Source organism: Megascapheus bottae, chromosome 17, assembly GCF_031878675.1.
Source record: "Megascapheus bottae isolate mThoBot1 chromosome 17, mThoBot2.hap1, whole genome shotgun sequence".
In the NCBI taxonomy this organism is placed as follows: domain Eukaryota; kingdom Metazoa; phylum Chordata; class Mammalia; order Rodentia; family Geomyidae; genus Megascapheus; species Megascapheus bottae.
The window spans coordinates 39,964,709-39,992,455 of NC_143525.1; the positions used below are offsets into that span (position 1 = coordinate 39,964,709).

At 36.3% G+C, this 27,747-nt stretch overlaps 1 protein-coding gene across 1 annotated transcript in view; it reads left to right on the top strand.

Moving 5' to 3' along the window:
* Stxbp4 (syntaxin binding protein 4) overlaps window positions 1-27,747 on the top strand; it is an 88,909-nt gene that overhangs the window by 34,647 nt on the left and 26,515 nt on the right. The window contains exons 11-14 of the mRNA XM_090351058.1: window positions 16,489-16,665; window positions 20,092-20,208; window positions 21,161-21,210; window positions 23,705-23,838. Coding sequence (XP_090207184.1) covers window positions 16,489-16,665; window positions 20,092-20,208; window positions 21,161-21,210; window positions 23,705-23,838 — 478 coding nt within the window. The remainder of the gene's footprint in view (window positions 1-16,488; window positions 16,666-20,091; window positions 20,209-21,160; window positions 21,211-23,704; window positions 23,839-27,747) is intronic.

A 27,747-nucleotide genomic window follows, 5' to 3' on the forward strand; every position in this document is an offset into this window, starting at 1 on the left:
AATATGTGCGCATACACATGTATGTGGAAGTATGTGCATATATGAATATAGCATGAGTGAGACTGAAAGTAGGCAAAAATCTCAGCAAAACAACCTCTGAATACCATATTTGTCTTTGATAAACTTGGTACTAGGCTGAATCTGGTGAATTAGGAAACTAGGGAAGAATTGGAGGATGTTCTTCATAGTAGTCTTATTTGTAGCTACTCTATGTTTTTGTTTAGTCATTATTTATTTATTCATTTATTCATTTATTTATTTATTTATTGCCAGTCCTGGGACTTGAACTCAGGGCCTAAGCGCTGTCCTTGGGTTTTCTCAGGGCTTGCGCTCTACCATTTGAGTCACAACACCACTTCTGGCTTTTTCTGTGTATGTGGTACTGAGGAGTCAAACCCAGGGATTCATGCATATTAGGCAAGCATTCTACCACTAGGCCTAGTCCTAGTCCTCTGTTTTTAAGCCAAGTTTTCAGGCCTTACTTTCATTAAGTAAACATTGTAATGTTTTTATGCCTTAGTTGATACCCCTTTCAAGTCCTTGCCTTTAATATTTGTATCAGTTTGTATGACCAGTAAATGAACATTTATAAATATCCCTTGTTAATTTGTATCTGTAAATAAAGGGATGGTGTTGTTCTCATATTTATTGAATTAATTTTTTTTCTTTTTATTAAGTTCTAAGAGTACATAAGCTATGGACTTACAACCATGCTTGATAAAATGATTAATTTAGGCAGATGTAAGACACAAACCTAAAGAAAAGTAGCAATCTTTTCCTAGTAATACCTGCTTTTTCCACTTGAGGCCCTCCTGTCTTTATTTCTGTAACGATTAATTTCTAATATTAAAAAGATCAAGTGTGTATCAAAAGTACTTTGTATCCAAATTAAGTAGGATTCAACAGGAAAATGTAGACTCAAAACGAAAAAGAAAGTCAACAGAGAAAATCTTACCTGATGAACAGTGGGTTGGCATAAGAATTAATTAGAGGATAACAGGCTTTAGAGTTAGACCAGGTAGGTATGTACCCTAACGCTTCCTTTTATCACCTTTCTGAGCCTTAGTTTCTTCATCTATAAAATGAGTTTGATGATGGAATCTTTCCCAGGAATGCAAAAAGTGTTACAAGAGACATCACACATGATATATGATGTGTATCTCAAAAGTAAGTAGTTATGTGTTAACTACCAAACTAGAGAGTGCGCATGGCTCACTCCTCTGTCCCAGCTACTTTGAAGACTGAGATCTGAGAACTACAGCAAAGGTACCAAGAAAAAAAGTCTCTGAGACTTATCTCCAATTAGACCTTGAGTCACCAAGAAAACCTGAAAGTGGACCTGTGACTCAAGTGGTAGAGCAATAGAAGAAAAAAAAAAAGTTCAGGAATAGCACCCAGGCTTTGAGTTCAAGCCCCAGGACATAGGACCAGCCCACACTCCTCCCCCCTCACAAAACTGCAAAAAGCAAGGCTAGAGGATTATGGCCACGTGGTAGAGCACCAGTTGAGCAAGCAAGCCAAGCAGGCAGAAGCCTTGAGATAGAGCCTCCAGTACCAGTGAAAAAGGAAAGAAAAAAGGCATTATGTAAGATGCCACAGTTGAATTGAAGTGTCTGTGCTCAGTTATTTGAAGCTGATTCTGTGTGTCATAGACACCCTTACTAACACAGCTCAGGATATGTGTATAAATTCTATGAGTCATCATAAAGCTTCAAAATTGAAACAATAAATTTAATAATCCTGTGTTCTTTGCCAAAGGTAGCTGCTGGCTGTAAAAGGCTTTTTTTTAAAAAAAATAAGATTTACTGTACTTGAAGCTTCAATTTGAGACTTGCTTAATAGTGACATGTGGCCTAATATTCACTAATCAAAAAAAATATCAGTTTGATTTATGTTTTTCTCATCAAGGCATCACATTACACGTGAATAAGCTAAATTTTAAAAACACAAAAGAGGAGGAAATGTACTTGTAAAGCTGACCACAGAAATTTATACCAGCACTGAAACTTTTCATATTATCAGTGATTTTTTTTTTACATATTTGGGCTGTACATTTATATTTAAATTCTAAGTGTTGGACTTAGACCCCTTTTTACATACATTGAACACAGAAACTCAAACAATTCTGAAGTATTTCTGCTGATGCACCATATTAAGAGTCACTTCTATGTATGTAACATCCCATGCAGAGTGAATAGGAAAGGATTTGTAAATATATTCAAATGCAATTCAGAAATATTTTGCTTAAGGAAAAATTACTGTAAAACACTGAAATGGTCTTATCAATGAGAATGTAAATGTTGAGAGATTGAAGATATTTAACTATTAGAAACTTTAAAGTAAGTTTGGAATAATTTAGGTGTGTGTATGTGTGCATGCGCGCGCGTGCGCGCGCGCGTGTGTGTGTGTGTGTGTGTGTGTGTATTGGAGATGGAATCTCCAACTTACTTGCCTAGTGGTGGCTATTTGAACTGCAGTCCCCTGGCTCTGTCTCCTTAGTAGGTAGAATTACATGCATATGATGTACAGGCACCCAGTGCAGTGCAGTTTCTAAAAGTGAAATATAATCCTACTAAAACAATAACGTTTTGTATAACGGTACATATTTTATACCTTTCTGGGGTTTTTTTTTGAAATTTCAATTCTATTACATTAGAAGACTAGCCATCAGATTGATTTGTTTCCCAGTGATTATTAGTTGCTTCCAAAGAAAAAAGACCACAATTCGATAATCTTTGGTCATTCATAAAAAGGTCTAACACTGTTATTTGGAGCACTGCAAGACAGTGTCCTGGTTTTAAAAAACCAGCTTTTTTAAATTGTTGTAATTCTTTTTTAACTTTATTTATTGCAGTGACGTAAAGGACCCCTGAAGAACTAAAAGAAAGAAAAGGGAGAGATGGGCAATAGGAAAAGAGTAGACAGAAATAAGTACCAAAAACAGACAAAAGGGATCATTTCTCACTGATCAGGTTCCTTGTTTTGTCTTGGTTTTTGTTTGTTGTTTTTGTTTTTCAATTAGAAATAGCTACCAACACATACTCACTATTCCATATGAATAGTTGACTTTTGTTCCCTAAAAGCTCAATATTTATATGTGTGTGTGTGTGTGTGTGTGTGTGTGTGTGTGTGTGTGCCTTACAGAACCATCCAGCCATTATCATTTTCAGATCAGGAGCACAATTTCTCATGAGATTATACTACTTGTTATTTTTTTTTTGTTCAAGTCCTAACAACTTTTAACAGGTATGGGCCATTCTTACAGCAATTTACTTTGATCAACATCTCTCTAAAACCGATTCTCACACTTAAGTTGTTTTTAAAGTTTTGGTTTTCTTCAGTGTAGTGTTATGACTTCGGGCAGTAACGAATTGGTGAACAGTCTAAAGCCAAAATACTTTGCTTGTCTGAACCAGTCTTGGCCCTGTTCACCTGGCAACTTCTCTAGCTGCCAAGAAGCCAGTCTGTTGGTGCCTCAACTGTGCATCGTGAAGTCAAATGCTTGAGGAGAGAATGAAGTGTGTAAGATCCTACCAGAACAGGAGTTTCTGAGGACAGTCAGAGTTGAGCAAGAACTTGACTGACAGATGTGCTATGGTATCTAATGGGTGAAGCAACCAAAAAAAAAAAAAGATAAAAAGCTACAACACATTAAATTTATCCTAAAAAGAACAAAATCAATAAGTGATTATTTTAAAATTAGCTATTTTGTGTTTCAGCAGTTATATCCTTATTATGAAGAACAATGAACCTCTGAGCTTTAGAATTAATAAGACCACTCATTCCCTTAGTAATCTTCCTTACTAATTTAAATGCTAAATAAGTTTACAGAACAGTACTGCTAGATGTCTAAGATGCCATGTCACTTAGAGAGAAAAAAAAAAAAAGCCTGTATTTCGATTAGTCACTCCTTTCTGTTCTTAAAGCTTACTATAGTGAAATGCTCCTGACCAGGCTTTTCATTTGCCTCGCAAAATCTTCACAAAGATCCTTCACACCACTGCATGGCCATTGCTGTCTCCTTTCTCCCGTTCTTAATTCCTGACAACTGCTAGTCAGTTAACCAGTTCTGTCACTCAAAAATGGTCATGTCTCTAATCCCAGCTACTTAGGATCTCAGGATTGAGTTTCAAAGCCAGCCCAGGCAGGCAAGTCCATGAAACCATAAATAGAGCCTTTGTTCAAAATGGTAAAGTGCTAACCTTGAGCACAAAAGCTCAGAGCTCAGGGACAGTGCCCAAACCCTGAGTTAAACCAACTATGACTGATTAAAACAAAGCGTACCAATATAATCATACAGTATATCACTTTGGCGGGATTGGCTGTTTTCACTTAGGATCAGTCCCTTGGGATCCATCCAAATAGTTGTATATACCCATAGGTGGATCTTTTTTTACTGGTGAGTGCATATAAACTGGTTAAATCTAGGTAAAGTTGGTGGATCATATTAATGTCAGCTTTCTGTTTATGATAATCTACTATAGTAAGGCAAGATACAAACACTTGGGAAATTGGATGGGGAGAACTTAGGAATTCTGTGGGGTTTTCTTTTTTACAACTGATTGTAAATCTACAGTTATCTGAAAAGACTTTTTAATCTGTCTGAGGCAATTATAAATTATAAAACTAGAAATGATTGTAGTCAAAAAACGTACTACTCAAATTTAGATGTATTTTTCAATATTAATTCTAAATCACAAGACTGAAAAATGACTCTCCTATTCTCTGCCATTAGATTCTGCCCAAGAGACTGCCTTGGGTAAAGAACACTTACTTGGAAAAGGAACATGAAGATGTAACTATGAGACCGCCCAGTTGCCATTCCCTTTTGTACAGAGGCCAGCCATGCCTTATGATTCACTGGACAAGAATGTAGCATTCTAAGCAAATATTGGCAAACAAAGGTGTTGCTATGGTTTGGATATAATTTGAATATTTCCTACAGGTTCCTAGGTTGAAAGCTTGGTCCTCAGTAAAGAGGTGGTAGAACCATTAAGACATGGAAAGAGCCTTAGGTCACTGGAGACAGACCCTTGGAAAACCATGGGACTTGTGTCTCCAGGTGATCACTTTCTTTCATACTTGGAAATACCCTCCCCACTTCACACACTTTTTTTTTTATCCTGTCTGTTGTGGGACTTGAACTCTGGGCCTGGATATTGTTCCTGAGCTCTTCAGCTCAAAACTGTGACCTTACCCATTGAGCCATGGTGCCACTTTTAGTTTTCTGGTGATAATTAGAGATAAGAATCTCACTGAACTTTTTAGTGCCTGGGCTGGCATTGAACCAAGATCCTTAGATCTCAGCCTCCTGAGTAGTTAGGATTACAGGCGTGAACCACCACACCTGGCTTTCACACACTTTTATCCTGATGCCATCTGCTATGGTGGAATGAATCCAGTTGGCCCCTTATCAAAACTTGCATTGCACTGCTCAGACTATCAGCATCCCAAGTAATACAAGTATCCATATCCATTTCATAACACTCATTTCTTAATGAAGAAAAGAGCTTGCCTATGTTAAGGATTCTGAGAGAAATGTTATTACCTTATTTGTATTTAAAAGTCATTTTAATTGTGTATTTACTTGAGTCACAGAATTTTCAGTGTAGAATTACTTGGGAGAGAGGTCATCTTACTTTTCATAAAAGCCATGCTCTTGCTTATAGCATTGACTAGAGCAAGTTGTCCTACCTAAATAGGTCTTGTTTTTTGTTTCATATTCTAAGGACATCATACATACTTCCTGAACAGCTTCTTTTACACATGCCTGTCATAACTTAAAAGAGACTAATATATAAAATATTTATATCAAGTATTTATAGTGGCACCATCCTGACAGACACAGAACCTATAAATAAGGTTTTCAATCTAGTAAGGACAAAGAAAAATAGAGCAAACTGATCAGTTTCTAGAAAACATAAGAGGTTTCATGGTGCTTGTAAGTTAAAAGTATATGCAGATACAGAAGTGACATTACCCCCAGTAATTTCTCATGTTTATTAAAACCCAGCAAACATCCATCTCTAAAGCTCCCTTATCAGTTGCTGAGAAAGCACTTCTCAGGATGCATTTCAAACATCTACATAAATTTCAAGCATTTGCACTTTTTTTATGTTGAAGCAATATATTTAATTTGAGTGACAAACCAGTAAATTTTTACTCAAGCAGGAAGTGGTGATAAGGCAGTTTGGTGTTTGAGAAACACTTTCAATATTCTTAGGATAAGGCTCCTGACAGTGTGGTAAATGATTTATTCTCAAAATAGTATGAGTTTAAAACATAATTTCTCTAGTTATGCCCCATGGGAATAAACCATAAAGTATTTGAAAGTATTTTACTTAGATTTCTTATCATACATGTTAGATATCCAAAGAACATCTAACTGTAAATTGTTATTTTCTTTACTATTTATCAATAATGAAAGCAGCTGGCTTTCTTATATTATTACTACTTATACAACTCTGTCCCTCTTGCCATATTTGTTTTGTCTTTTCTGCCTTTCCTTCCTACTCATGCTTTCTCCTCTTCTCTCCTTTCATATTCTTACTGTTAGTCACTGTTTTTCTTTTTCCTCAGACCAGTACATGAGATCTCTTTATGTCTTAAGGTCATTTACCAAATTCCTTCCATTTCAGAATCAAAGTTTGTAATACAAGTGGTTCTAATTTTTCTGATGTTTTAAAATACCACTCTTTTTTGTGTAGCATAATGTAATTTTTTAGAATTTTTCTTTCCTTCATTAAATCTCTGAAAAAAATTCTTACCATGTTTCAGATGTATATTTACCAAAATCCCCCTCATATTTTTAATTCATGTTTTTGTTGCTATATGAGTCTATACTTTTTATTTTTTCTAAATTGCTGTTTTGTAGCAACTACATATTACACTATTATGTATTCCAACATTATAGATTAAGTTATATAATCTTGGGTCCATTTGGGGTAAGTTGGTCTTTGCAGTTGTTTTCTTTATAAATAGCACATTTGAGGATACTCTTAACCTCAGGTAACAAATATGATAGTTTTATGCCTTATTATTATGGCATGCTCTTCTCCCCTTTATTTCCTCTCCTTGCCTCCTCCTTTCTTTCCTTCCTTTCTTTCCTACCTCTTTCATTCTCTCACTCTCTTCTTCTCAATCCTTTTCTGCCTTTCCATTTCCCTCCTCCTTCGTTTTTCTGTTGTTTTGCTGGCCAGTTCTCTTCTTTGTTGTTGTTTTGCTGGTGTTGGTGCTTGAACTCAAGGCCTAAATTTTGCCCCTGAGCTTTTTTACTAAAGACTAATTCTGTATCATTTGAGGCCACAGCTCCATTTCAGCTTTCTAGTGGTTAATGGAGGTAAGAGTCTTAAGGACTTTCCTGTGGGGGTTGGTTTTAACTGTGATCCTCAGATCTTAGCCTCCTAAGTAGCTAGAATTATATGTATTAGTCTCAGCCAGTTCTATTCTTATAAATCAATTACAAGAGGTTTTATTTGTTTTGTTGTTGTTGTTGTTGTTTTTGTTTTTGCCAGCCCTGGGCTTGGGCTCAGGGCATGGACACTGTCCTTGGATTTTCTCAAGGCTAGAGCTCTACCACTTGAGCCACAGCACCATTTCCGGCTTTTTCTATGTATGTGGTACCAAGGAATCAAACCCAGGTCTTCATGCCTGCTAGGCAAGCATGCTACCATTAGACTAAACTCCCAGCCCAAGAGTCTTTTCATTTGATCTTTTTTACTTATCTAAATCTTTAAAAAGGAATACATTTCTATTTTACAGCTATTTCCTTCTTAAATCCCAGACTTCAGCTGAATTCTTTTTCTTTCTTTCTTTCTTTTTTTTTTTTTTTTTTTTTTGCCAGTCATGGGCTTGAGCTCAGGGACTGAGCACTGTCCTTGGATTTTCTCAAGGTTAGAGCTCTACCACTTGAGCCTCAGCACCATTTCTGGCTTTTTTCTATGTATGTGGTACCGAGGAATGGAACCCGGGTCTTCCTGCATGCTAGGCAAGCACTCTACCACTAGGCCAAACTCCTGGCCCCAGCTGAATTCTTTTTAAAAGTAGTCATTGAGCCCCCTCTGGTGCCTCACACTGATAATCCTAGCTACTTAGAAGGCTGAATCTGAGGGTCACAGTTCAAAGCTAGCCTGGGCAATAAAGTCTATATATTCTTATCTCCAATAAAGCACTCAGAAAAAAAGTCAGAAATGGTGCTGTGGCTCAAGTGGTAGAACACTAGCCTTGAATAAAAAGAAGTTCAGGTACAAAACACCCAGACCTGGCCCTAGGACTGGGGGGTGGGGTGTGAAGGGACAGGAGTAACACTGAGTTGTAGCATGTTCCGTGAAGAAATTATTTATTTATTTATTTATTTATTCATTCATTTTTGGTCAGACCTGGGGCATGAGCTCTAGGTCTTGGGCACTGTCTGTGAGTCTCTTTTTGCTCATGGTTAGCACTCTGCCACTTGAGCCACAGCACCAGTTTGGTATTTTCTGCCTGTACTGGCTTGTAACTGTTATCCTCAGGTCTCAGTCTTCTAAATAGCTAGGGTTACAGGCATGAGCCACCAGTACCCAGAAAAGAAGGTTTTAAACTTTGTGAAGGAAACCTTCCAGCACTATAAATGTTCATTTGGTATGTTGGTAACCAGAATTGGAAAATAGTTTAGCTGGGTGTCAACCTTCACTAAATAAGAAAGTACATGTTCAGTGTTCAATATAATGCCAAAACAGCTTAAATAGTTGATATTTATATTTTGAAACTTATCAGATATTTATATGTGGAACCTTATAACTTACTTAGGTATCATTTCTTAATTAGTGATCTATTCATAAAGGAAATTGAAATGGTTTATTTGATTTTCATTGATATTCAAGTATAAAGCAGATGAAGTAGTTGGCAACTCTGGGGAAGGTTAATACAATCTAATTATAATTTTAATGACCTGATTTTCCTTCAGAAAGCTTATAAAATCTTCTTGTGCAAAAGGAGGCATTTGTTTCTTATTTACAGATTAAAGAAATCTTTGCTTCTTAAGCTAGCAAATTTTAGGCTATCAATATTACCCAGTTTACAAGGAAATATTTCTATATAAATTATGGAATCAAGAATTGGGTGGGGTAAAAGAAATGTTCGTGATTATAATGTAGTTTTTGAAAACATAGACTGCATGTAGTCATATTGGAAAAAAATGTCATTTTTTTAAGAAAATATAATCAGCGTGTATAATTTTTAAATTTTATGTATAGTAAGAAAAAGGTAAAACTCCCAAACAATTAAGTATAACTACCCCTTTTAAACCTTGATGTTTGCTTTATTTTGCTAGGTTTTTATATACTCATTTGCTTGATAGATACAGTAAGAGGGGTTTTTCTTACAATTTATATGCAGTGAGAACATAATAAAATTGTTTTTCATTGTATGTTTTTTTCATAGCATATAGTTATTTAATAATGTTATATCTAGTATTAGCCTAAAATCAAAAATTTTATGAAGAAATATTCCTACTAAAGGCTCTTGCCTAACAAGGGTCTCTATAATGATTATTACATATGAAAAATGAAATTGTTATTTTCCCACGGGACCAGTTATTCGGGGGAACTGAGGGGGACACAGCCTAAAAATAAGAAGGGTGAGAAAGAAGAGCGAGACCAAGCAATATGTTGTCAAGGTCTGTTTATTAAAATTTTTTAGCAGGCTTTTAAGCAGTAGCTAAGAGGAAATAGGAAGGGGGAAGCAGGGCGGTGGCATTCCGCTTGCTGACGTTTACGGTGAGTCTCTACCTATGTAAAATATCTGGTGATCAGGTCATTGTGACAATTCTCAGAATAATATGACTCATGAATGTTGCCAGGTGAACGGCCTCCAGTCTTTAAGGTTAAGCAAGGCCTTGAGGGAAATGGCTTCCTACCCAGGCTAGGGTCTCCAACAATTTTGTATTCAGTTAGCCTCATGATTAGTTATGTCTCACTTTCTGTTAAGTAGAACACCTATTCACAGTACATAGGCTCTATAGTTTCAACTTGTATTCTAATTTGGGCAGCTAAGACCCTTTGATATTAAAAAGTTAGATAAAAATATCTTAGTGCCACTTCAAGATAGAGGATATGAGGGCTGGGAGTTTGGCCTAGTGGTAAAGTGCTTGCCTAGCATGCACGAAGACCCGGGTTCAATTCCTTGGTACCACATACCTAAAAAAAAGAAAAGCCAGAAATGGTGCTGAGGCTCAAGTGGTAGAGCTCTAGCCTTGAGAAAGTCCAAGGACAGTGCTCAGGTCCCGAGCTTAAGCCCAGGAATGGCAAAAAAAAAAAAAAAAAAAAAAAAGTGGGATATGATAAGTACTATGTGATTAATGTAGACAACAGATTTTATAAAACACATTGTTTTATAAAAAATGATGAGCAGGGCACAGGTGACTTATGCCTGGAATCCTAGCTACTTGGGGGCTGAGAGCTGAGGATGGCAGTTCAAAGCAACCCCTGGCATGAAAGTCTGTGAGACCCTTATCTCTAATTAACCACCAGAAAATCAGAATCAAGGGGTAGAGAAGTATCATTGAGCTGAAGAGGTCAGGGACTGCGCCCAGGCCCAGAGTTCAAGTCCCATGACCCACAACAACAACAACAAAATTATTATCCTTTATTTGAATTAGAAAAATTAGGTTGAAAGCTGAGGCAGAGTTTGAAGAACAGGTAGAAAGTGAATGGGGGGAAGCATATACATCTAATAGAATGGTGTTAGTCTAGGATTTTAATATAATAGGATTGGTAATAGAGTTTAATTCACTAGGGTAAAAGGTTGATCTGGAATAAACAGTGATGAACTTTGAAGTATGGAAAGTATAGATATATTTTATCAGGAATGATGTACTTACATTTGAGCAATAGTTTAGGAAAATTGATCCTTCAGAAGTATGTAGACTTTGTTACACTGAGATACCCTAGACAGATACTCACGTAATTTTCATTAGTATCCCAAGCTGAAGTTGGCAAACACTTGAATCAATAATGTGGTGGTACAAATGGAATCCAGAAATGGCTGCCAGTTACATCCCAGATGAAGATCCTAGTGCTTAATGGCTGGTTAAGTAAGGTGATGAGTAAACTGGGCTGGATGTACACAGAGGGAAAACAGGAAGAGAAAGGAGAAAACTCCTATCAGAGGTATTTTAAGTTCTGTGAACTCAGATTCTCTCCCATCTGTACTCATGACTGTATGGTGATTTATAAATTCATCTAGAAATGTATCTGTAAAGTACTTGGAGATTATCCTTTGAGCTCAAAGACAGACACTGACAAAGTCTGCAAATCAGTGGATTTATTGTTTTGTTGACTGAATAGATTTATGGCAGTGCAATAGAAAATGTCAATAAAGTAAAAATAAAGTTAAAAAAGTAAATCATATACACAAGTGAAGTATAGTAGATATAACCTGCTTTTTGTTTGTTTGCTTTTGGGGAAATTGTATAAAAGATTTTCAATTCCAGAAGTCAGTTTATGAGTACGATACATCTTTTTTTAATATATATTTTTATTGTAATAAATAGAAGGGTTACATTATATTTACCAGATAGAAGGTGCATTACTTAGATACTCTTTCTCATGTTTTGGGCCCCATTTCTCTCCCGCAAGTACAATACATCTTGATGTCACCCTTTCCTCTTCCTCTATTCCATCACTACCTTAGTTATGTATATAACTTACTTTTAATTTTATACACTTTTACTGAACAGCCTTCTTCCAGCCGTAACCCTTCAGCTTTTTCATAAACTCTCATAGGGCCATGACCAGAAAAGGTTTTCAAGAGCATGAATGTGGGAAGCTGATAAGACATGTATTCTTTAGGACTCTGTAGCCCAAGTTATGTTGTACTGAAGCATATATCTTTCTGCACTCTCCTGTTTTCTCCTTTCATACTTTGACATTTGGAAGATTTACTGATTAGCTTAAAATTTACAGACCTTCCAGGGTTAGCGACAAGGATTTGCTAGCCTAATTACCAATGTGTAACTGTAGTTAATGGCTCCTTCCTGCTACTTTAGAGAGCCGTTACAACTCATAACTGGAGAGGAAATGGTTTTACATAATTTTTGCCAGCATTAAAAAAAAAGACACGTGAAAATGATGTCTCCAAACAACTTCTCTAAAGTTCAAGAGCTGCTTTTACTAATTGACTGCCTCAGGGAAAGCCTTTATAAATTATCTAGACACCGATAACAGATTATTATACATATTTTTCTAGAATAGGAAAAGGGAAAACCATTACTAAGGACCGGAGTGATAGGTTCATTAACTCCTACTGCAAGAGTTGTTATTATCTTAAAAGATAGGTGCTTTATCCTACTAGGTAAATAAAGAGGCTCTATCAGAGAATTATACAGCCAGAAAATGAAAGAAAGCAAAATCACAAATCTAAGCTACTAACTTAGACAAGTTTCATTCAAGGCCCATGCTTTTTATTCTAGGCAAACGTGGTACCAGATTGGGTGTGGGGCAGCGGGGGAAGGGGGCTGTGGTGGATTGTTTTGTTTTGTGGATGAGTATGTTGTTTTGTGTATTGTCATAACTTATTATCCTTTCTCTGAGCTTAGACTGCCCTTGATGTTAGCATAATCACATAACTAAGATACTTGTCTCAGTAGACTACAAAGATTTTTTTCATCAGCTTGAATTGTGTTTTTAAAGGAGAATTGGTCCCATCTTCTCTTAAGACTCCCTGTGAAATTGTTGGGAGAAAACCCTTATTTTAAAGGAGCAGTGGGAGTTGGAGACAATTCCTAAGAGTTGCCTTTCCTTGAAAAAAACCAAGACATTATATTTCATATTTTTATGCTAAAATTTGCTCATATTACCATAGCATTAAAAGAAACAATGCAATTGTTGATTCTTCTGATTTGTTTTCATACCTTAGCTTTTCTTTTGTGACCTAACCTTCTATTCTGCATTAAGCTTCCATACAAAGTAAATCAGTAAATTGGTGACAGCATTTTTTCCCAACCAAAATTTCAGGCTCATGGTGAGGTACTGGGAAAATTCAGGCTCAGATATTACTGACATAGAAGGCTTTGCAGTTATTTATTAGAAGACAGCCTGGGAAGAAAAGAGAAAAATGAATTGATATGATACTCTATTGCTAAATCCGGCATACTGCTGTTAGCTTTTCTTTCCTGTTTCCTCTAAAAGTCATCATTTCCATGCACTGATCTTTTAAACAGCTTTTTAATGGGAACTAGGCTAGAACTTTGCAAAGGGGTCACATTCACCTGCCTGACAGTTATACATTTGCAGAAGAAATAGCATGAATTTATTCAGCATCAAAACCTCTGCATCTTTTACCACCCAGCTGCATTTCACACTGTACTGCTGTCAGTGTACTAGAATGGCTGAATAAACTCCATCTAGAGTCTTCATTTAATTAACTATCATTCTTTGAACAAAAATAAAAGTGCTGTTTTTATAGAGGAGTAAAAGCCACATGAAGTTAGTGTGAAGAAGACAAATCATCAGATTAGTTATTCTTTACTGCAACTATGGTGACTTTTCTGACCTTCCTCTCTTTTACTTTTGAGACAAGCTAATTTTTTTTTGTTTTGTTTTGTTTCATTTAGCCTGGTTGAATAGTAAACAGGGATCATTATAGTGGCTTTAACACGTGCTTGAGTCTAAGGGCCACGTTCTAGACAAATGTAGGGCTAGAACTGATATTGTGAGCTATGAGTGACTTTATTTGTTTGAGCATTTTCTGGATTTGATGGATTAGTAAGGAACAGTAACCAAGAACATAAAGTTTCAAACTGAGTAGCATGGATTCGAATCATAAAACTCAGCTTTCCCTTTGCTATGTGTGTGATTGTGAGAAAGTTCCTGAACTTTCTGTGCTTTATTGACCTACTTAAAATGAGGGTGTTAACAGACACACCTTACATCCCAGTGAGTATATTAGTGGAGACGACATATAAGAGGTTTAGAACTGAACTGGCTCTATAAACCATTACCTCCTGTGTGAGCACCCACAGTCTGGTATAAATTTGACCCAGGTACATCACTTTTTTTTTTTTATTATGGGTCTTGAACTCTCCCTGGGCACTGTCCCAGAGCTCTTCAGCTCAAGACTACCGCCCTACCCTTAAATCACAGCCCCACTTACCAGTTTTCTAGTGATTAAGTGGAGAGAAGACTCTCTCTGCTTTGTATTGCCCGGCCTGGGTTTGAACCTTGATCCACAGATCTCAACCTCCTGAGTAGCTAGGATTACAGATGTGAGCCACCAGCGCCTGGCTACACTTTCTTGGATTGCCTGATCTGGGCAGCCAAAAGCGATGGTCAAAGGCAGACATCCTTTCCTAAGTGCCCCTCTACTGTAAGATAGTTACTTTCCATACAAATAGATAAAAGTTCTTTGAAATCCAGGGTGTGGAAGGCCACACCCTATTGTATGCTAGCTGTATACCTCTCTTTTCTATACTGTGCTACCAGACTGCTTCTTCTAAACATGGTTTCTCCCGTAGTACTGGGAATTGAACCCAGGGCCTCACTCTTGCTAAATAAGCATTTTACCACTTGAATCATGCCATCCTTTTCCTCTCGGTTTGTTTTTCAGATAGAGTCTTATGTTCACTGCTTAGTCTGCCCTCAAATCACTAACCTATCCCTGCCTCCCAAGTAGCTGCTGTTACAGTCATGAGTCTCAGCACCTGTCCCCTTCTTTGTAAACATTTCTCCATCTCATTTTTCACTTAGAAGACCTCAAGACTTCCCCAGATGCAAGCTCCTCAGTCTGTCTATTTCTGGTAGAACTTGACCTTCCTTTTCTTCTCCTGTATTATTATTATCATCCTTTCAATTGTTATTTCCCCCATAGGAAGCTACTAATCTAATCAAAGGCCATCATATATTTCTCAAATGTGCCCCATTTCTTCTTGCCTCTTCTTTCTAATCACTTTCCTTAACCCTCCTCCAGTAAAGTAAAAGCTCTTAGAACAGCCTATTCACCACATGGTGTCTGCCCCTGTACTCTAACCCACCCCCACACTCACTCTGCCCTCATATCTCACTGTGACTTCTCTTCTTTTCTGCTCACTACCCATGTGGCACTGGCCTCCTTACTGTTTTTTCAGAATGCACAGAGCACAACCCCTCTTCAGAGACTCTACACAAATGGTCTCTCTTGCTCAAAAAACTCCTCTTTGGGAAATAACATACTCTAATCCCATGTCTTCTCCATGAAATCTTCACTCCCTCTTTCTCCAAATTCAACTGCAGATTTTGAAAGACAAGAGGGAAAATTTTCTGTCTTTACTATCCACTTCCTGTTCCAGAACTTGCCATATAAGTGCTAAATATTAATTATTGAATGTACAAGTGCAAGACTGACCCTTAAGAGTATGTTCACATTCCTAACTTTCTCAGCACATCAAATGTTTTTAGGCTCAAGCAAAAGCAAATGCCCCATAACAGCTCAAAGAAAATTAAAATTGCCATAATTTAATATTAGACATGACAATTGGAGCAGAAAGTTCCATTGTAAAGAAAGGCATGTAAAGAAAAATAGGGGGAAAAAAAACCAAACAAACATGGTTTACACTGTAGTGACTGCAGTGCTAAATTTTATTGGGGTCCTTAGGGAATGCTATTGCCCCAGCTCCAAGGGGTGTTATGAGAGAACAAAGGATACTGGCCACCTAACCCCTTCCTAAGGTGGAGGATTTGGGTGGTATTTAGCAGATTTTCTAGTTTACTTTGCCATTTAAAATCAGAGTAAAATGGTGAAGAGAAAGCATTAATATTGGAGTCAAGCCTGGGAATGAGTTCATTAATTGAATAGGTGATATGACGTCTCTGAATCCTGTGTGGTCATTAATATATGAGAAGTTTTTTTAATAATGCTTTTCTCCCAATGCTTTTCTAAAAATTAAATGAGAAAATTACAATGGAGCACTTATTTCATAAGTGCACAAGTTTTTCATAAATATCTTATGGACATTGAATCCTACAGGTACAGCTACATATTATACTATTAAATCCTACCCTGTATCATAAACCAGAAGTGAGGCATAGGGACTGATGTCCAAGAAAGAGCTGTTACCCCTGGGGCTAGTCTAGGCTTCATCTCTCAGCAACATATGATGAAGTTCCAGAAACCTTGTTAGAATATGAGCCTTGTCAGTTTTGTCTCAGCTCTTTTGTCTAAGACTAAGTTCTTTTTTTGTTTTCCATTTCTAATTCTCTTCAACTTTTTTTTCTAGCATTATGCCTAGTATGCATAGTTAGCGAATCCATACTGAAATAATCCCAAGAAACCAACAAAGGAAAAAACAAGACCAGGAAGCTAGTCCATGTAATACACATATTTCATTTTGCATATGCAGAAGTGATGAACATATGCATGTTAAGTCTTGGAATTCTAGACCAGCAGAGGAAGAACATTTTGTGTAGAATGTAGAACTATTCCATGTTTTGTTTTGTTTTGTTTTATATCCAATAACACGAACTTTGAACTCTTCAGGAAGCCAAAGCTGTAGTTGAAGAAACAAGAGCTTTGCGAAGTCGAATTCATCTTGCTGAAGCCGCACAGAGACAAGCATGTGGGATGGAAATGGACTATGAAGAAGTGATCCGTCTGCTGGAGGCTGAGATTACAGAGCTGAAGGCTCAGCTTGCTGATTATTCTGACCAAAATAAAGTAAGCAAAACAATCCTCCCTTCTAGTTACCATGGTTTCCTTGCTGCTGTCATGTATCCTGTTTTCATTTTCTTTTCATCTGCACTTCTAAACTAGGTCAGTGTTTGTCTTCTATTATTCAATGATAGGGTGATATGTTGTGAAGAAAGTGGCATGGAAGTCATGAGCCTGCCTTTATCCACGTAACTATTGAGATGGAAAAGCATGTGCCTCAAATGTATTTGGGTCATTGGCCAAGCGTTGTTCCATTTAGGCATTCAGTTCTGAAACTGTTTAGCGTTTAATTGATTACATTGGCTTTTCTCTTTCTGTTTCTGAACTTCTTGATTTGTCCTATGGAAATAGGAGAAGAGATTTGAAAGATAGGTTTTTGATCTTTGGTTAGAAAACTGAAGGAAGTGCGAAAGCTAAATAATTTTTTTAAAAGGCCCAAGATAATTCATATGAAGAAACCAGATTTGGAGTTAGGTTTTGCGTTTTGTTTTCATTTTAATATAAAATAAACTAAATTAGGCTCCATTACAATGCCTCTCAATTTTAATAGGAAAATTTGAATGCTTTATAAGAGGCAATATGAATTTTTCTTCATTTGAATTTTTTTAATTATATTAATTTTTGTAAGGCCAGGAATGTGGCCTAGTGATAGTATGCTCATCTAATATGCATGAAGCCCTGGGTTCAAGTCCCAAGAACCGCATACACAGAAAAAGCCAGAAGTAGTGCTGTGGCTCAAAAAAAAGTTTTTGTAATGTACATACTATGTTCATTGAATATCATCCAAAAGCTGTAACAGATATATATGATAGGTCTGTGAAGTAAGATAGAAAGTTGAGTAAGTTGAAAAAGACATAGAGTTGTGCAATTATAAAAAATAAATATATCACTAACTTGGGGAATATCAAGTAAGTTCAAATAATTAATGAATATGTAGGCAGATATTGTAAATTCTTTAAATATTCCAAGTGCGAATGAAAATAAAATTTCGTTTTAGGAAATGAAATATTAGGATACCTCAAATTTTCTTTGTTAGTTAAGAATTACTGGTATATTTCATCTGCCTATATAATTCCACAAGAAGGCTGAAGTTCCCTTGTCCCTTTGAAAATACCACAGGGCCAACGGGAAACATAGAACCTGAGAAAAGAACAATATTTTGCAATGATACATATATTTATTATTTTTCTCCTAGAGTTTGTATTTCATGTAACTTTAATCAGATTATGAAACTATCTGAGGGATTACAAGTGTATCAAAGGTACTTTTGGTAATAATTATAGTTACAATTAGAGTGAAAATTAAGATTTTTTTTTGTTTTTTTGTTTTTTTGGTTTTTTTTTTGCCAATCCTGGGCTTGAGCTCAGGGCCAAACTCCTGGCCCAGTACTTAAGATTTTTATTTTTCCAATGCTGGCAATTGAGTCAGGACCTCACACATGCTAGGCCAGCACTCTGTCACAGAGAGCTGCATCCTTAGCCTCTTCTTACTCTTCTTTTCTTACTTCCTTTCTTTTCTCTTTTCTTTCCTTATGTACATTCTTACTCAGTCATTCATTCCTTCATATTTCATTTGCATGATGAACTGTACCATGTATGATACAAACATAAGGAACCTGTTGTGATTGATACAGACATCTTTTTTTCCCTCTCCCTTCTCTTTATCCCTTTACTTTATAATAATCTAACTTTCAATAGATTCACATGAAATTATTTAGATTTTTCTTTTTATTCTTTTGCTAGTCCTAGGGCAAGAACTCAGAGCCTGGGCATTGTCCTTGGGTTTTCTCAAGGCTAGCCATAGCTAACCACTTGAGCCACAGCACCACTTCCAGCTTTTTTTCTGTGTATGTGGTACTAAGGAATCAAACCCAGGGCTTCATGCAAGCTCGGTGAGCACTCTACTACAAAACCACTCTCCTGGCCCAAGTTTCTCTGTCTCTGTCTCTGTCTCTCTCTGTCTCTCTGTCTCTATCTCTTTCTCTCTCTATATATACATACATATATACGTGTATATATATATATACATATATATATGTGTGTGTGTGTGTGTGTGTGAAACTACAGAAAATAGACAAACAGGGTGATTGATTAGTATATCATTTATTTATTTATTTATTTATTTGCCAATCCTAGGGCTTGAACTCAGGGCCTGAGCACTGTCTTTGGGCTTTCTCAAAGCTAGTGCTCTACCACTTAGCCCCAGCAGCCTTCCGTCTTTTTCTATGTATGTGGTACCAAGGAATCAAACCCAGGGCTTCATGCATGCTAGGAAAGCACTCTACCATAAGGCCACTCTCCCAGCTGATTAATGTATTTTTTTATGTATGTGTCCTGGGGCTTAAACTCAGGGCCTGGGTGCTGTCCCTGAGCTATGGTGCTCAAGAATAGTGCTCTACCACTTTGAATTACTGTCCCACTTCCAGTTTTCAGGTAGTTAATTGGAGATAAGAGCCTCGAAGACTTTCCTACCCAGGCTGGCTTCAAACCATAGTCCTCATCTCAACCTCCTGAGAAGCTACAATAACAGACATGAGCCACCAGTGCCCAGCAATTAATATACTCTTAAACGATCATTGGTTTTTATAAAAGAAAGGAAGGCAATCAGAAAATTCATAGAAGCAAATAAAAAAGAAAATACCACTTAATACAACATAACAAAGACAGTAGTAAGAGCATTACATATTCGGGTCAGAGAGATCTCAAACAAATAACCATCTCACACTGAGAAAAAAAAATCAAAGCAAGTGGCCAATCAGTCAGTGAAAGGAAATTTTAAAAATCAATGAAATGAAGAATAAAAGAACAATACACAGAATCAATGAAATAAGCACTTGGTTCTTGGATTGATAAGCCTTTAGCCAAATAGTGAAATTATATCATTTGTAGGTAAGTGGATGGACTTGGAGGACATCATATGAGTAAAATACATAACAAGTTCAGAATGTTGTGTTTTCACTCATATATGGAAACTAGACATAAAAAGCTTGGATATTCATAAACATTAATATATATATGTCCAAATACATAGTTATTTATATGGATAAACAGCATGAATCAACATGAACCAACATAAAGGACTTAGGAGGAGAAAGGAAAGAGAAAAGAATGATAAAAAGTGAATAATTGCAACTATTTATAAAAACAGCATAAAGAACCTCAATGAAAACTGTTGACCTATAGGGAAGTACAGCACAGAGAACAAGATCTAGGTTGGTACTAATCAGGAGAAGGCAAGAGAGATGGAGTAGAACTAAGAAGGTTGAAGGAGGTTGTATGATTGAACTAGACATTCATTAAATTATGTCAGAAGAAGTGTTCTTAGAGCAAAGATAAATGAAGAAGTGCTATAAGGTAATATCATGAAAACAGGGAACAGTTATGTAAAATTAAAGAATTGTGTAAGATGTTTCTTTTGATATCTCTTGTCTAGGAAAGTGTTCAAGATTTAAGAAAGCGAATCACTGTACTTGACTGCCAGTTGCGAAAATCAGAAATGGCTCGTAAAGCTTTTGAGGCATCCACTGAAAAGCTTCTTCATTTTGTAGAGGTAAATATTTACATTACATTTGTCCTGCCTTCTTGTTGGGTTTCACATCTACAGACTCAAAGGGGAAAAAAAATGAAAGAATGTTCCCACAATCAAAAATTTAAATTTTCCATGCCTCAGTATAGCACAGAATCCACATCAATGCAGGCGTCCCTGCTCCAGCTTCCCACCAGGAAAGTCATGTCTTTACACATTGTTCACCTTGTGTCCTGCTCATATAGCATAATTAGGTCCACAGTGATTGCATCTAGAGTGAACTTGTATAAACTTTCTTCTGTCTTTATTGTGGAATAGAGTACAAAGCATCTTCACGATATTGTGTTGGTATTGGTATTAGATAGATGTAGTCTACAAATGATTTAAAGTATCTAGGAGCATGTGTGTTGATCATATACATAAATATGCCAACATTTTTATACAAGGGGCTTGAGCACCTTTGGATTTTGGTGTCCCTGTGGATCCTAAAAGAGTCCTCTACAGGATCAACTGAATATTAAAGCCATTTTTTTAGAAATTTTATAGACATTTGACATACATAGATGTCACAGTGCTGAGTACCTTGTGAAGCATCCTTTAGGCTCAAAACAGTAGTGCAAAAATACTGGAGATTCAACATTGCCTGGATAATAACCAGTAGCTAGATTTATGTAAACTGCTAGGGGAAATAATTGAGAGAATGACATGTTCCCAAATCCATCTTATTTTAAAGACTACTTCTTTGAAAATCTTTATACCATGTACCTAATTTTATAAACATTTCCTCTATAAAGAAATATTTTCATCACTGTTTTTATTGTTGCTGCAATATTGTGTAGATATAATTGAATCCCCTGCCATAACAGAAACACCTGTCCAATCAATACAGGAGGGAGGTTACAAATATTTAAAAACAAGAAAAAATTTTAAGTTTTTCAAGTTTACATATCGCCTTCATCGTCTTGTTTATTGCCAGACCATTCAAGAAGTATTATCTGATAATTCTGCTCCTTTATCAAGTATAAGGTAAGAAAACTTAACTGAGTTCATCAAGTGTGTCCTCTGATTAAATGTTCCATCTACCAACTATGGCGTATATAACAAAAATCCTTTAGTTGATCTTAATTCTTGGCATCATTCCTACAGATGTTTTGGGGGAAAATGCTAGGAAATAATTGTTTGGGATTCTATCTCAATGAAATTAATTGTTACTTCGTACATTTGAGTAAAATTGCATATCTCATCCTTGTCAAGAAATCTGTAAAAATGAGATTAAGTGGAATGCATTGAGCATCCTATGTGTGTATGAAAGTTAGCGGTCACTGATATACTGCTAAGGGACAGCCTTGACCCAGCAGAATCTTTATTATGTCAAACAGAGCTTTGCAAACTACTCATGCAATCGGTGTCTTCCATCTACATCATTCAATGTATATATAAATTTTAAAAATACATTCAGAAAACACTCCTTACTATTCACAATGTGCTTCAGACTTCAACTTTCTTATGAGGAACTAGAAATACACACATGAAATTTATTTATTTTAAAACACAAGGTTATAGTCATCAAATGGTGAAAAGACATGTACAAAAGAAAAATTTTGGATTGTGTTGTATATGCCTGTGTGTGTGTGTGTGTGTGTGTGTGTGTGTGTGTGTGTGTGTATTTGCACGTGCGTGCTTGCGCACCAGTCTTGAGGCTTGACCTCAGGGCTCTGGCCCTGAGCTTTTGTGCTCAAGACTGGCACTTTACCACTTGAGCCACAACCTACCTTGATTGTGCATTTTTAAAGTAATTTCTTTTCTTAGAATTACTTCTTGATATGTCTTTTACTTTTAGCAGTGCCATTTGGAGAAACAGGAAAACTCGTTACTTCTCAGCTTTTAGCTAAAATCAGTGTAGGACTCGGGGAAACACTACCCTTTGTTGTAAAAACAACAGGTATTTTAGGCATCAACATAATGCTTTTTGGTAGATGATCTGCAACTTTTCACTTGCAAGCATATTTTTCTGTGTTTTATTTCTTACAATGAAAGAAACTAACATTTCTGTTTGTATATACATACTCAACTTATCATATAAAATAATTATGTGAATTAAATGAGTATTCTTTTTAGTAAGACCTTACTCCCTTCTAAGACCCCTCTAAAGTATCGTGTTGCACTCAGCTAATTAAAAAATTTCCATTAAAAAATCAAGGGTCAAAATAATAATTTAAAAGCCAGAGCCTACCCTTACCTTGTATTTCTTCTGTCAAAGAGAACATTTTTAAAAGCTTTAGTAAACAATATTTTACCTTCTCTTGAAAAGTTAGATACTTGTGAAATCTTACCCTTGTTCATTCAGAATAAAGATAAGTTTGAACTTGAAAATTGATTCTTTGCTTTTTTGTTATAAATTAATATTACTATATTTTAGAAGATGGATTGTATGTCAGGTGGTTTTAAAATCAGTAGAAGCTGTCTTTTCATGTGAAAGTTTTAGTGCATTGATTTCTTTTGTTGTAGGAAAACTTGCAAATTATATCAGGATGCCCATAATCCTGGCTATTTGGGATGCTAAGATATGAGGGTAATGGTAGGGGAGTCTTTTGAGATTCTATTTCCCATTAAGCACCAAAACCAGCTGACAGTGGAACTGTGGCTTAAGTGGTAGAGTATTTGCCTTGAGTGAAAAAGCTCAGAGTCAGCACCTAGGCCTTGAGTTCAAGCCCCAGGACTGGCACCAAAAAAATAAAAAGATAATTTTATGGAATCAAGCGTTAAACCACTTTGCTAATGCAAAGTGTAGGGTTCAGTTCCCAGTACCACAAGAAATAGATGAACACAAACAAAAGTGATCATTCAGAAGTGAAACTATGTGTATTAGATTTATATTTAGTATTACTATTGATCATTCAGAAGTGAAACTATGTGTATTGGATTTATATTTAGTATTACTATAAAAATTATGCCAGGGCCAGGAATTTGGCCTAGTGGTAGAGTGCTTGCATAGCATGCACCAAGGCCTGGGTTCAATTCCTCGGTTCCACATATATAGAAAAAAAAGGCTGGAACTGGTGCTGAGGCTCAAGTGGTAGAGCTCTAGCCTTGAGAAAGTCCAAGGACAATGCTGAGGCCCTGAGCTCAAGCCCAAAACTGGCAAAAAAAAAAAAAAACACGCCGATTTAATTTGTTATGTACTTAATTTGAATTATGCAAACTAAGTAAAAGGCTCCATCATGTTTGCGAAGCATAAACATTCACAAAATAAGCATAACAAATGATTTATAAGGGAGGTTTTTCTTCATCTGCTTTCTGTTTATATATGAAATAAAGCTAATTTCTTTCAAGATATGTCTCTTGTATAACAAAGACTTGAAAACAGAAATACTGTTTGTGGATTACATAGCATATGACTGTAAGAATATAAATGTTCCAGAATAGAAATATTCTTATACAGATTTATAATAAATACAAATTCAGATTTAGCAATAAACAAAAACAGTTACCGTTTCCTATGATTTCATTACTACCATAGTGATAGAAGAACCATGTTCGCTTCTCAGTCTTCCCTCTCACCTCTGGGAAGAAATGGACGCCATATCCCAGCAACTCTAGCCCTGGAATCTAAGGAGCTTGTGAAATCTGTGCGTGCCGTCCTTGATGTGGATTGTAAGTCTAATTCATTTTTCACTATTTTTGATAAGTCCTTTAACCAAATGGAAGCAAATTTCCATTTTAGTATATTTCATTTCATCTATCACTCTACCTACAGTAAAATTGATAGTGTAAGTCTTAATGTTCCACCTTGGGAGCTGAACATATTTGCCTCAAAGTGCTCTTAATAGATTTTAGTTGATGACAGCTGGTTAATATTTGTCTTTATCAGTATGTTCTTTGAAATAGAAGAATGAATATAAAAATGAGTCTATGTTGGCATTGTAAACCTGGAATTGTAGAATCAATACTGAGGAAATTTTCCATAAAATGTAACTGATCAAAAAATATTGAAGGTACAGCCCAACTTAAAATCCTTCTAATACAAAAGCAAAAACAAAAAAAAAAACAGTGAAAGCAGGGAGTTAAATAGAACCATGGGAAAGAAAAAAGGGACACAGAGAGGGAAGACCTAGAACAGACCCTGCCTGGGGCAGTCAGCAGTTTAATTAAAGGGTTGTGGAATAGCTGAACCAGTTTCCTGTTCATCAAAGCTGCTGGCTCACATATTTACTTCTAAGCCAGGGCTGAGAGACTACCTTGCTATTAGAACTGTATGTCTGTGAACCCAGTTGCCTTAGAGTCAGCATTGGATTAGAAAGTAGCAAAACAATGTTCTGTGTAAAATCCAATCTCCCAATAGACTAGATCTGTGGAAAACTTAAATGACCGGGCATTCCCATAACTTTAACATATCCTTTATTTATCTGTAGTGGAAATTATAGATGACTTTCCTAACTATGTCCTTGTTTATAAAGATCAGTAACATAACCTGAGCACCAGTGGCTCACAACTGTAATCCTAGCTATTCAGGAGGCTGAGATTTAAGGATCTCAGTTCGAAGCCAGCCTGGGCAGAAAAGTCTCATGAGACTCGACTCCACTCAAAAACTGGAAGTGGTACTGTGGCTCAAGTGGAAGGTTAGCTTTGAGCACAAAGAGGCTCAAAAACAGCACCCAGGCCTTCCGTTCAAGCCCTGCAACCAATTAAAAAAAAATCAATAGGATGTCCTAGAGGAAAATCATTTGTAATAGAACAATATACATTTAAGCACATGGACACTTGATTCTCAGTTACTGGCACCCATATTTAAAATCTCTACAAATTTGTTAACCATACATTTATGCAAGTAAATTCAATTATTTATTCAAAGAATAAACATATTATTATCAGTAAATGTACTTGTTTTTTAAACAGCTTGTTTTTAAACGAGATAGTGCTGATGGCTTACACCTGTAATACTATCTACTGGGGAAGCTGAGATAGGGGGGATTGCAGTTCTAGATCAGACAAGGCAGAAAAGTACACAACACAATCTCCATGGAAACATCTGAGCATAGTGGCACATATCTGCTATCCCAGATATATTGGGAAATGTAAAATAGGTGAACCATGCTCAGTGTCCAGGCCTAGGCAAAAGTTGAGACCTAATCTCAAAATAACAAGTACAAGAAAAAGGACTGGAGTTATAGCACAGTGGTAAAGAACTTGCCTAGTAAGCATGAAGTCCTGAGTTTAAATCCCAATGCTATATAGAAGAAAAAAAGTGAATCTTGATAAAGTTCTCAACAAAAGAAAATAAAATATTCTTTTTTTCCATATATTTTTATTGTAATTAATAGAAGGGTTGCATTATATTCACCAGATCAAAGGTGCATTACTTCACAAACATTGTTACCCTTTCTCATGTCTTGGTCCCCATTTCCCTCCCCCCCACCCCCGCCCCTCATTTTGTTTTTCCCCCTTCCCTATCCTATTTCAAATAACCAAATAAGCATGTGTCCAATATATCAGATACCAAGGTGAAATACTGTAATCATATGAGATAACCAAGGGACAGCCAAAGAGATGAGAGATAACATAGTACATTAAGGACAACAATCACTCATTATATGACTTTTGTTTCTATATCCTGGAGGTCCTTCCATTTACCTTCATACTATATGGCCTTATGTATCCAGGCTTTGTTCTATTGTAAATCTGTGTTAGGAGAGTCCAAGGTTTCTACTGATTATGACAAATGAGGGAAACCATTAAGCCTATGTTCCTTTGAGTCTGGCTTACTTCACTTAATATGATTTTTTCTAAGTCTTCCCATTTCCTTACAAATGTGGCAATGTCATTCTTTCTGACAGTAGCATAGAATTCCATTGTATATAAATACCACATCTTGTTGATCCACTCATCAACTAAGGAGCATTTGGGTTGGTTCCATATCTTTGCTATGGTAAATAGTGCTACAATGAACATCATTGTGCTAGTGGATTTAGTATGTCCTTGTTTCTGGACAATTGGGTAAATGCCAAGTAGTGGAATTGCTGGATCAATAGGGGGCTCTATGTTTAGTCTTTTAAGGAACTGACATACTGCTTTCCATAGTGGTTGCACTCCCACCACCAGTGTAGTAGTGATCCCTCCTGGCCACATCCCCTCCAGCATCTGTTTTTATTAGATTTCTTGATCATGGCCATTCTAACTGGAGTGAGGTGGAATCTTAGAGTTGTTTTGATTTGCATTTATTTTATGGCCAGAGATATCCAGCATTTCTTCATGTGTCTGTAGGCCATTCTTATTTCTTCTTCAGAGAAGACTCTCTTTAAGTCTTTGGCCCATCTTTTAAGAAAATAAAATATTCTATTAATGTTTGCCTGGAAAAAAAATAATGTGTATTAAGCCTATATAAAAATGGAGTAGGACTGGCAATTTTTTTTTTTTTTTAACGGAGTGCTTGCCTAGCATGCATGAAGCTCTGGGTTCAATTCCTCAGTACCACATGCACAGAAAAGGCTGGAAGTGGAGCTATGGTTCAAGCCCCACGACAGGCCACCAGAAAAAAAAAAAAAATGAAATAAGATAGGCACTAGTTCCTCACAACTGTAATCCTAACTACTCAGGAGAGTAAAATCTGATGACCATAGTTCTAAGCCCTCTAGAAAAGTCCACAAGACTTTCATCTACAATTATTCAATAAAGAGCTGGGAGTGGAGGTGTAGCCCAAGTGGTATAGTGCCAGCCCTGAAGGGAAAGGCTGAGTCAGTGATGGGCCCTGAGTTCAAGTTCTGAGTAACTCCCCACCAGCCAGTATTTAGGTAGGTTTGGGGCCTGAATTTATATTACCTGGGTATTGGTGACCTGAAAATCCATAAGATGAAAAATTTTAAGTTAATTATAATTTAGCATTAGTAAGACATTGTATCTATGAAAAAAGAAGTAGCTGCATGAAAGAAAAAGAAGAAAGCACTCCTAATGCCTTGGGTTTAAACTCAAAATTTTATATATTAAACATTTTTGTGTAATGGTAGAGGGAAACACCTGGGTAGATAATGCCCAGTGGGGACTCCACATTAATTTTAATTACCTTACTAACATTAACCTTGATATCTGTCAAACATGATTATTCAAAGGAAATATTTAAAATTCAGCAGAACTTCTTTGAAAGAAAAGAGAAAAATGACATCTGCACTGTTTATCCATCACAAGATGATACAAATCTTCAAATGAGCAAATAGTTTCTTTAGTGTCCTTTTATTTAAAAATATAATTGCTGATGTTGGCATATTTTGCTAGTATTTTTACAACTTTCTGGGACATGGCTTTCCAGGTTTAATATTTGAGAGAAACTAAGCTCATTTTGCTTCCTCTCTAAGCATTGAGTTTTCCACATATGTTACTGAGAAACAAAGCTTCATGTGAAACCCAGCCATACTCCATGCATGATCAAAGCCTTCTGACGTGCTATATAGAAAGAACTCACTTAAGCCATGGACACACCCATGAATGAAACTAAAGAGATAAGATGTATTGTTTTAATCTGCTACATGTATAATAGTTGATGGTTCCACAATGGAAAATTAATGGCATTAA